Source organism: Sesamum indicum, linkage group LG6 (genome assembly GCF_000512975.1).
Source record: "Sesamum indicum cultivar Zhongzhi No. 13 linkage group LG6, S_indicum_v1.0, whole genome shotgun sequence".
In the NCBI taxonomy this organism is placed as follows: Eukaryota; Viridiplantae; Streptophyta; class Magnoliopsida; order Lamiales; family Pedaliaceae; genus Sesamum; species Sesamum indicum.
In genome coordinates this window covers 11,854,832-11,865,215 of record NC_026150.1, presented here as the reverse complement: position 1 = coordinate 11,865,215, position 10,384 = coordinate 11,854,832, and the positions used below count along the sequence as shown (strand labels likewise).

At 35.6% G+C, this 10,384-nt stretch overlaps 1 protein-coding gene across 2 annotated transcripts; it reads left to right on the top strand.

Annotated features, from left to right (window-relative positions):
• LOC105164394 (protein NTM1-like 9) lies at positions 1,100-9,993 on the top strand. 2 transcript variants are annotated; one of them, XM_011083037.2, is made up of 6 exons: positions 1,100-1,801; positions 3,109-3,413; positions 7,767-8,081; positions 8,178-8,573; positions 8,843-9,193; positions 9,411-9,993. In XM_011083037.2, the coding sequence occupies exons 1-6, from the start codon at positions 1,645-1,647 to the stop codon at positions 9,666-9,668; spliced, it is 1,782 nt and encodes a 593-aa protein (XP_011081339.1). In that variant the 5' UTR covers positions 1,100-1,644; the 3' UTR covers positions 9,669-9,993. The 2 variants fall into 2 exon arrangements, with proteins under 2 accessions (XP_011081339.1, XP_011081341.1); XM_011083039.2 differs by lacking the exon at positions 3,109-3,413.

Here is a 10,384-nt window from a genome sequence, read left to right as displayed (position 1 = left end):
GGCCACAAAAATATAACAATAATGAATCTTTTATGTGGCTTCATCCCTTAACCCAAAGGAGTTCGGACATTTGTTGGTCCTTGTTGGTTTATTTAGGTGGGGTCGAAACAAGCAATGTACGAAAAATCTTTTTCTTTGGCCTGTCCAGGTGGTTACCTCAGTTGACTCTCTTCTCCAGTCTTTTTTTGAATCCATTAAGCAACCAATTCGCACGTCAACGACGACTCCTAGCTCCAATTGGACTAAACCTCCTAATGGGGTGATCAAGATCAATTTCGGTGGCGCATTATTTGCAGAAGAATGCGAAACTAGAATTCATGTTGTGGCAAGAGATGCAAATGGGTCAATGCTTGCCCCGATATCCCATACATTTTCTAAATGTGCAAGTCCAGAATTATTGGAAGCGTTGGCTGTGAGGGAGGTTGTTGAACTACCGCAGCGAAGGAGTTGGTCTTAGGTAGTTAGGGTTAATTACCCTTAGACCCTTCAGAAAATGAAAAATAACACTTTTTTCTAAATAAATTTTAAAATTATACTTACATCCCCTATGAGAATTTATTGTTTACACTGATCCTCTTTTGATAGGATTTGGACAAAAGATACTAATGTTAGCAAAATATTTACATAAATTTTCAATTGTATATCTCATTTAATATTTTCATGTTATAATTTTTTACTTATCAGAAAAAAATATAATAATATTAACTTAACTCCATATATATATATATTACATTTATATCTTTATAAGTATAAAAATATACAAAGGACTATTAAATGTGTGGCAAAATTAAAAATTTATGTAATTTTTTTTTGCTAACATCAACATTTTCTGTCCAAATTCTGACGGAAGAGAATCATGTTTAAATAAAAAATTTTCAAAAGTATTGTAAGTATAATTTTAATTTTTTTTTAAAAAAAAGTACAATTTCACATTTTTACAAAAAGTTGGGTGACTGCCTCCCATTTATCTCGAAGTTGAAGTCTGCTACCTGTGACTGGTCTTGTATTGGCCCGTTAGTTTCTGACATTCGTTGTATTGTTAATCTTTGGTCTCCTGTTTCTTATGGTCATGTATAAACTTGTTCGCCATGCAAGTGCCGGCCTTGAGGGTTCCGGTTTGACTGTTGTTGATGCTCTGCGATCGATCATTATACTGATTTCGCCTTTTGAAGAAAAAATCCTTATACGATGATTGCAAGAGTGAATGGGATTTCTAGGATTAGATGGGCTTTGTGTGAAGAGTAACATGCACACAGTACACACACATAAATAGAGAGTATAATTATTTCTGCCCAACCCAATGCCAAGAAGCTGCGACACGTTTTCTAATCTTTCCTTTTTCGTTAACAGTGTTACAGATGAGAATAAGTCTATTTCAAGTATCCAATTTCACATTTTCAGGCACACACCATACTGGTGTAATAATAAATGATCGCGGTTGTTGTTCTTCGGCCAGAGAGAATGTCTGGAAAAGCGCCTTTAATACGCACGTGAAGAAAAGGGGAAAAGAAAAGTGAACTGTAAACAGTGGTGCGGAGCGCAGTGGTTTTTTTTCCTTTCTACTTTTCTACCTCAGAGTCAAATTCTACTGCTAAAGCACTGCGTTTCTGGTAAAATTGGGGTGTTGGGTTCTTGACTAATGTGATGAAATTGGAGGCGTTGCCGAAGGGTTTCAGATTCCGGCCGACTGATGAGGAGCTCGTCAGCCATTATCTCAGGCTCAAGATTAACGGTCACCATTCCTCCGTTCAAGTCATCCCCGAGATTGATGTCTGTAAATGGGAGCCATGGGATCTCCCTGGTATTTTGCCTTATTCCTTCCTCTTTTTTTTTTTTTTTTTTTTTATGTGCAAGATAATATATGTTATTCTTTTGTTCTCTTACAAGAATAATTTTCTTTTTCTTCCTCTCACTGCATATGTATATATCTCCGTGAATTCTCTGTCACTCATTTTTTGAGGTGGGTTTTTTTTTTCTTGTAAGTTATAATTGGTCTGCCCCTATATGATGTTTATTCTGTTCGTGAAATTTGCTTGAAACTTGTGTGAATCTATGTCATGGCTTTTCCATTGTTGGACGTTTTCCGCATACGAAAATGGGCAAAATCTTAGGCATATGTATATTTAGTAAAATTCTGTCTCAATATAGAATTTATTCTATTCTCCCTGGTTCTGAAAGACGGAGACTGTATGACTCTGAGTCTGTTGCTGATAATGAGAATCATCTTATACAATTTAGTAAAAGTAAAGTAATTACAAATTTTTAGAGGGTATATAACTAGAACAACACATGTTCAATTTACAAACATATATATGAAAAGAATATCTTGAATTGCTCTCTTTTTTCTAGAGTACAACTTTGTGGGCTAAGAGATAGGTCATATGCAAGTGGACCATAACATTTTTATCTGCAATTTCGCGTCCACCACCTACCTAGGCGGTTGTAGGACTCACATAATCCTGAAATGAATTGCTGCGGAGCTGAGGTGATGAGCATCATATAGAATTTCATTTGGACAAAGAGGATGCAGAAGTGCCTATTTAATTGTCCTCAAATCAACCACATTATGTTCAGAAAGAAACTTTACTCTTTTGAAAGAGCTGAGGGCAGAGTAAGTTGAGTGGCTATATTCTATAGTTGGACAATCCTAATCCATTTGGACTTTGTATTTGTCTGTGATAAATATTCTATGATCTCCTGTGTACATCCCCAGAAGTGACAGAGAATGCTCCTCGGCAGATCTTGCCAGAATCAAGAATGTTGGTTTTATGTCATGTCTACACTAAGTGCATTTGAGAAGAAAATTTATGTATGACCTCAAAGAAGAACTTTCTTCTCGCACAGTACTTACTTCCAAGGATCTGTGTGTTTTGTTCTATTGATTCTTCATGAATTCATGTGGTGTAACCATAAGACAGGTTTAGCAGACCAAATAACAATGGGATGGATATGGGTGAATTGAATTTGGTGAAGTTTGTTGCTGGATTTTAATGCTGGATAATTGAACTCTAGGTTTATTGGCCACATGGTTTATTTTTCTCTGACATGCAAAACCAAGTGAAAAGTAAGTCTCAGTCTCTCTCCCTTTCTCGCTTTTTTGCTGTGCAGCACTGTCAGTGATAAAGTCTGATGACCAGGAATGGTTCTTCTTCTGCCCCCGTGATAGAAAATATCCAAATGGGCATCGCTCTAATAGGGCCACAGAAGCTGGTTATTGGAAGGCCACCGGCAAGGATCGTACCATAAAATCTCGCAAGTCATTGCCTTCTGGTCGTTCCAATACCCAATTAATTGGCATGAAAAAAACTTTAGTATTCTACAAGGGTCGTGCACCTAAGGGTGAACGGACGAATTGGATCATGCATGAGTATCGTGCCACTGAACCAGATCTTGACGGTTCTAGCCCTGGACAGGTCAATAGATATTCCTCTCTCTCCCTGTGTCTCTCTCTCTATCTGTTGTGTATCCACACACTCCCATACACAAACATGCATCCACAAACACACACTTAGTGCTGTCCTATTCTAGGGCATGACTTTGGGGTGACTTAATAATTTCTTTGGCTATTAACAACTAATATTCTTACTCGTGCTTGTAAAAAAATTTCTGACATCATCTTCTCTAATCACTTTTCTTGGAGTGTTTTTAGGTAGGTTTTGAAAGTTTTTGAGAGGTGAGTTTGAGTTTTACAAAGTTTGAAGTTTGTGTTGGCAAATGTATTCAGAGTTTTGTATTGTTTTGGGGAGCTTTAAAAATGGATGAAAATGGATGATTACATGTTTGTTATTGTTTTTAAAGGGGATAAAAGTTACTAAGATGTCAAATCATGCTTTGATAGTGGTGGGAAGTGTTTAAAAATAAGGGTAAATTACAACGCCCTCCCCTGAGCTTTGGCATAATTACAAATACCCCCTAATTGTTTGGAAAATTACTAATACCCCTTTGATTTTAATGGTCGTCTAACAATTAGCCCATTCTGTTAGTCTCCGTGAGGTTTCCATCCATTTTTTGTGATGAACTGACCAAAATGCCTTTGTGGACTAAGAATTATAATTTTTTATTTTTAAAATTTTTTTATTTTTTTTATTGACTAAGTGGATAATATTTTTATCCTTTTCAATTGTTTTCATTTACTACATTTGATTTTCTTACAAATTTTTAAATTTTTTTAAAAAAGAAAAAAATACAGTAAGAGCATAGTTGACAATTTAATACCTCTATTCGAGAATTACATAATTTTATCAAACATTATTGGGGTATTTGTAATTTTTCAAATAACTAGGGGATATTAGTAATTATGCCAAACCTCAAGGGAGGTCGTTGTAATTTACCCTTAAAATAAATGAAAATATTCTTAATATTATTTTTTGAGACAAAAGTTACTGTAAATGTCAAATGACAAATCATGTCTTGATAGTTGGTATTCTATTATTTTATATATAAATAATATATGAGTAGGGGGTATGGTAGGTTTGGGAAAAATATAATTTACCCCCCTGTGATATGAGAAACGAGCAAAAAAACCCCTACAAAAAATAAAATAATAAATTACCCCCTATGTTTTGAAAAAAGAAGCAAATTACCCCCTATCTGAACCATTTATAGAGTGAAATCTGCTTCATTTTTTAAAACACAAGGGGGTAATTTGCTAATTCTTTTTTAACAGGGGGGTATTTGCTCATTTCACATGACATAGGGGAGTAAATTGCATTTAACCCTGGTAGGTTTTGGGTTGATTTTAGTGCTTCTTATAGTATGAGTTGTGGATTGACTTTAAACCAGTGAAAGCCTCTAATACGTTATAGGTAGCGTCATTTCGCCTGCTTTGAAAATTGGTTAGAAATGAAACCGAACAAAGGGAATATTATAATAATTTAAAATTTATTATCAAAGCAGCTTACTGTGGGGATCAATTGTTACTTTTAGTTATGGCCTTCCAGAAATCAAATTGAAATAATTTTATATAGTTTCAGTGTAAACACACATCGAATATCTCTTTAATAATTCATTATAGAATCATATTCTGTCTCTATATATTCATTGTCATTGTCTCTCTTTGAGGATTCCATGAGGTGAATATGCAGATTCCTAGACTGGACTTTTGATCATTCTTTGCTATACAACTCTTATCAACTTGATTTTGCTTTTCAACTATTATCTGTTGCTTGCTTGAGGTTATACATCACCAAGAACAAATATATCCTGTTAATAATGTACTCCATTGAACTTCCACTGCTCTTCGCTTGCATACTTTCTACTATGAAGGACTTCATCTTTGCTGATTCTCATGAAAAAGTTGAAGATGCATGCATTTTCTTTTGAAATAGTTTCATATCTCATAACACATTTAAAGAGAAAGAAACATCTACCCTCTGTTACAGGGATCCAGTATTTATCTTGGTTTACCACGTGAATTCTGGTGTTCCACTTTAGTGGTAGATTAGGTTCAGTATAGTTAGAGTGCTATTACTCTGTCCTCTGGGTCCAGCTTAATGCTAGTTTTGGTGTTCTTTGGATTGTTGCTTCTAGTGGCATAAAGGAATAGGCGTAAGGTGCAAGTTTATTCTGGTAATGTTTTTCAGCAGATATTGCCTTGACCAATTCATGAACATTTCTGTTACTTTCTATGTTTCTGTATACTCTCTCAAGTTCACTTGAACGTTGTCACCTTGCCAGCTCTTACTTCATTTATTGTTTCTTAGAAGCCCAGCAGTTATTTAGAGATCACTTGAACATTCCTGTTACGTTCTATGTTTCTTTATACTCTTGTTTTTCATACAACTCCAAGAACTTTAACTCATTTTTCATACTTTTATTAGCAATGTAGGGTAAGTGAATAAGCACTGAGTTAGAATCTTGATTTTCTCTTTGTAACTGTTTTCTGCTGACTGGATTACAATCCATTTGCAGTTTCTTTATGGTACCAGTGTCCTATTAGTTCCACCCAGAAAGAAAATATAATCCATTAAAATAATTCTTACATAATTTGCAATAAAAAATACAAACTTAATCTTATTCTTGGCGTGACTTTGCGGCTACTATCATATGACTTTTTCCCATCGACTTCTCATTGGGGACGTAGTGATGCCTAATCATGCTTTCATGTATGAAATTTTGGGATATAACACCCTTTTCTTAAGTTGACAGTTAATTAGTGGATAAAATAGCGCGTGGAGTTTGGTATTTCCTCTTATCTTTGTAAGGCTAGCTAGGTATTAGTTTCTTTAGTTTTAAACTCTTACATTTTAATTACTAAAAGTGCATTCCTATTCATTGCTATAAATGCAGAGTGTAATATCATTATTCTTGTGTATGGGACAAATTTTCATCACAAAATCTCGTCCACAATTTCCCACAAAATTTCAGGACATAATTCCAAAATGTAGCATACCAAGGACTATTATTTTCAAACCATTCATCTACATTAAAATTTCCAGAAGGATAGTGGTAAATGACGGTTGAATAGGAATCTCGCGTGGACCAAAAAAAGGAAGAAACATTTTTAGCAGCCATTTGATTGTCCATGAGTTCTTGTGGATCATGAAACTTTTGGGAGTTCTTAGTGGCGATTCCGATAATTAATTTTTGAAAATTAAGGAGCACGGACTATTATCAATTGAACACACACAAACTCTAAATATATATCTGTACATGTTTGTGTATATACACACACCTCCCAGAACTTCTTGGTTTATCAATTCTCATTATGCATCAATCATACCAGCTGAGATAAATGAGTTAAATTTGTTGTTGTTGTATGAAAACTGTAATGTTGATAATTAACTTCTGTAAGTTAATTTCTAAACTTCGCTTCATGTACTACTATCTAGTATCTAATCCATATAATTGCCACTGAAATTAAGTATGGGAATTTAGTTTGACAAATATAATTTCGTTAGTGTCATGAAAATTTTGGAATTCATGCAATGAGATTCTGTGTGTCGTGATGAGGTCGAAATTGTTTGGTTGATTTCTTCCTATATGCATGAGAACGTCATTGGATTTCCCATCTTAGTCATTTTAGTATTTACATGTAAAAGTACCAAGCTAAAAGTAAACTAATTCCAACTAGCCATGGGGGGATAATGGCTAGAATGTCATTCAACCTTTCCATCTTGTTTATGATATAATCAACTTAAAAGAAGAGGTTAGCTGCAAAGACTTGGTGCAGCCTGGGATTGTCTTCACAATATGTAATACCTCAAGGGGTGGATCCAAAAATTCACTATCTTATAATTAGAAGGCCCAATGTTATATTTGATAATATCGGTGCGTCTAATTTGGCTTCTTTCTTTTGCACATGCCACCAAAATGGCTCTGTAGGCCCTATTATGTTCATAATATTAGACCATTCCTAGATGCCTGATTATAAAGAATGTGTAGCCTCTACATCATAAAGAATTGATATAACTTGAGATTCTCTGCATCATAAAGACTATGTAGTAGCTCGTGTATCTGATGCATCATAATATCATGTGGAGACATGTTTACTTCTGCATCATGAACAATATTTTCCATTGTTGCCTGGTCTTTCTGTTTTCTTTGATTTATGAGCTGAGGTTGGGGAAATTGTTAACTTTTTCTATGGTGCTGATGGTCCGATTCTTGAGGCTTACTGCGAAAAGAACTTGAATAGGATAAACGAGAAAATGACCAAGAATAAGAATTTGCAAATTTTATCTTCTTGCCTCTTATTTTGATAGGCAGACCTGCATGGTTTTAATTTTTCATTATAAAGGTTGTCAATTCTTTGTCAAATGGTACAGGGAGACTATGTTCTATGTCGCTTGTTCCACAAGGCAGATGAGAAGCTAGACCATTCGAAGTACGATGAAGTTGAACCTACGGGATCATCTCCTTCTACTAGCAAATCATCTCCAGATGAAGCATCATCATCTGATCTTTTCACAGAACCTGCAGGCCTTGGTATTGAAATATTCAAGGAACCAGAGGACGTAAAAATGAAGTGGAAAGATGAGGCTGATACAACTCCTGCTATCCTAACACCTAAAGAAATACGTGAATCCAATATAGCCGATCACTCAGGAGAAAAAACAGATAGGGAGGTCAGAGAGGAAGATGTATGCTCTTATGGGCCAATATTTCTCATCTTTCTGCCTTATTTAAACAACAAAGTTCAACTTCTTATGTATACCTTTTCCCCCTGTGTTATGCAGGTGTATGCTCCAATAAGAGAAATTCCGTTGTCCGATGAAGCTGCATATAATCAATTTGATGACAAGGCCTTAGATCCCTTGCTGTCTCTCAATTACACCGACTCAGGAGCTTGCATAGGTTCTCCCTTCCCTGATGACTTTGGCAATGATCCCAATGGATTGCATTTTCAAGATGGGACATCTGAACAGGATGTCTCTCTATCAGAGCTGTTGGAAGGCCTTCAAAATCATGGGAGCTGTTTTCATGAACAGTTAACTAGCGATAAGACCTTAGCTGCCAGCGAAGGCCTCATCCCTGAGCAGATTAATGCTCTGGAGCACACACCAATTACATTATGTAAAGCGGATCTTTGTAAAATGTATGGGGAGACAGACACGGAAATGGTTCAAGCACAGGTAAACAGGATGTGATCTGGTATCTTGCATTTGTTTCAGTTCTAATTTGTGTCCTTTAAATTCGTCGTCATGTAGGATCTAGTGTGACCTTGTTCCTGATAATCAAATTCTACCCTGCTTAATCAAAATTAAATGCTCATTTGTGCTTAAAACGAATCTGTTTTTAGATATTTTGGTGTGTTCTTTCACTCTTTAAATAATTTTAGTGCTGGTTGTTCCAGTTCCTAGTGTCTCATATCGATGCTCAGATTGATGTTATTGTCTTGCAGGGGCAACCATCTCCACAATTCCAAGTTGCGTCGTCCGCTGATCATTTGGTTTCTCACTATGCCATTCGAAAAGATGTCTCGTCCCTTGATGTAGTTTCCGGCTCGCTGGATGATTCATTTTACCATTCATATCAAACAAAAGATGGTAATACTCATGTTAGTGGAACTGGAATCAAGATTCGATCACGTCAGCCACGGAATCAACCAACTATACTTAACTCTACTACCCAGGGTACTACGTCTAGGAGAATCCGTCTGTTGATGGAAAGTGGATCAAACCCCATATGTTATGAAGAATCCAAAGATGCCAGCAGCAGTGAAGAACAAGAATCACAGTCACTTATCACCAAGGTGAGTTCCACTGATTTATTCGGAATAGGATGCACTCGTAAATTAACTCATGAAAGTCAAGGTAAGCAATGATAACTACGTGAGAACGACAACTGCTGAAATAAACGTACACACTAATTTGCTAATCCTACATCTTTATTTGCTGAGAAACCATGCAATTTGCTCAGAAGGACGATATGATTTTCCTCATCTGTTGTTCCTTAATTGCTGAACGCAGGACGACGAAGATACCACTAAAACTTGGGAGTCTCAGCATCCAGAAGATAGAGTAGAGGATGAGAACAAGGGGATTACTCAAAAACGTGTTGACGAAAATGGCATTACAAAGATGGCATCTATGCTATCAACAACATCGACTGTCCTCCGTAGAGTTGCAAGTTATTTAAAAACGTATGCTGTCCGCATCTATTTTGTGATAATTCTGTTAGTGGTTTCCATTGGGCTGTGGAAATGTCCTAGTTTCCATGAATTCTAAGTCCCATTCTTGTTCATAATCTGATAGCTTCTTGTAATTATATAGTGAGGTGGTGGTCAGATGAATCCATGCTTGTATAAATTCTAATTGTGTAGAAAGAAGTTGACTGTAGGAGATATATGTGGATCCAGAGTTCTTCACATACACACACTTCACAAATCTGTTTGGACAATCTTACTGGGCTGGCATGGAAAACTGCCCATCTCTTTTCATTATCATTATCCATCTAGGACTCAAGATTGTGTTTAATTTATTTACATGTCAAATTTTAAGTTTTTTTTAGTGTATGGATTTTCATGTGGGAATAAAAATGTGTTTGGGGTAATTGGAGGTGCTGCATATTTTGTATTGTTAATAGTGTCAAATTGGTGTGACTTTTTTTTATTTAAATGAAGCTTATAATTTGTAATGTTATATCAATGCATCATAGTAAATATGTAGTATTATTTGGTCAGGTTAATGACTGAAAAATGTATGTCATTACATGTACGGAAGAGGTAATAATATTTTTGAAAGATGAAAATTAAGAATAAAACTAAACAAGATTTTCGTGTCCTCAACCCGGCGGTCCAAACGACGGAGCATTATCTTTTAAGGATAATTATACAGTTCCCTAAGGTTTAATTTAATTATATGTTGGTATAGGAATTTAGTATCCCAAACATTTGTTTTTTTATAATAAATGGATTCTTCCGTTAGTCAAAATTAATCAAATC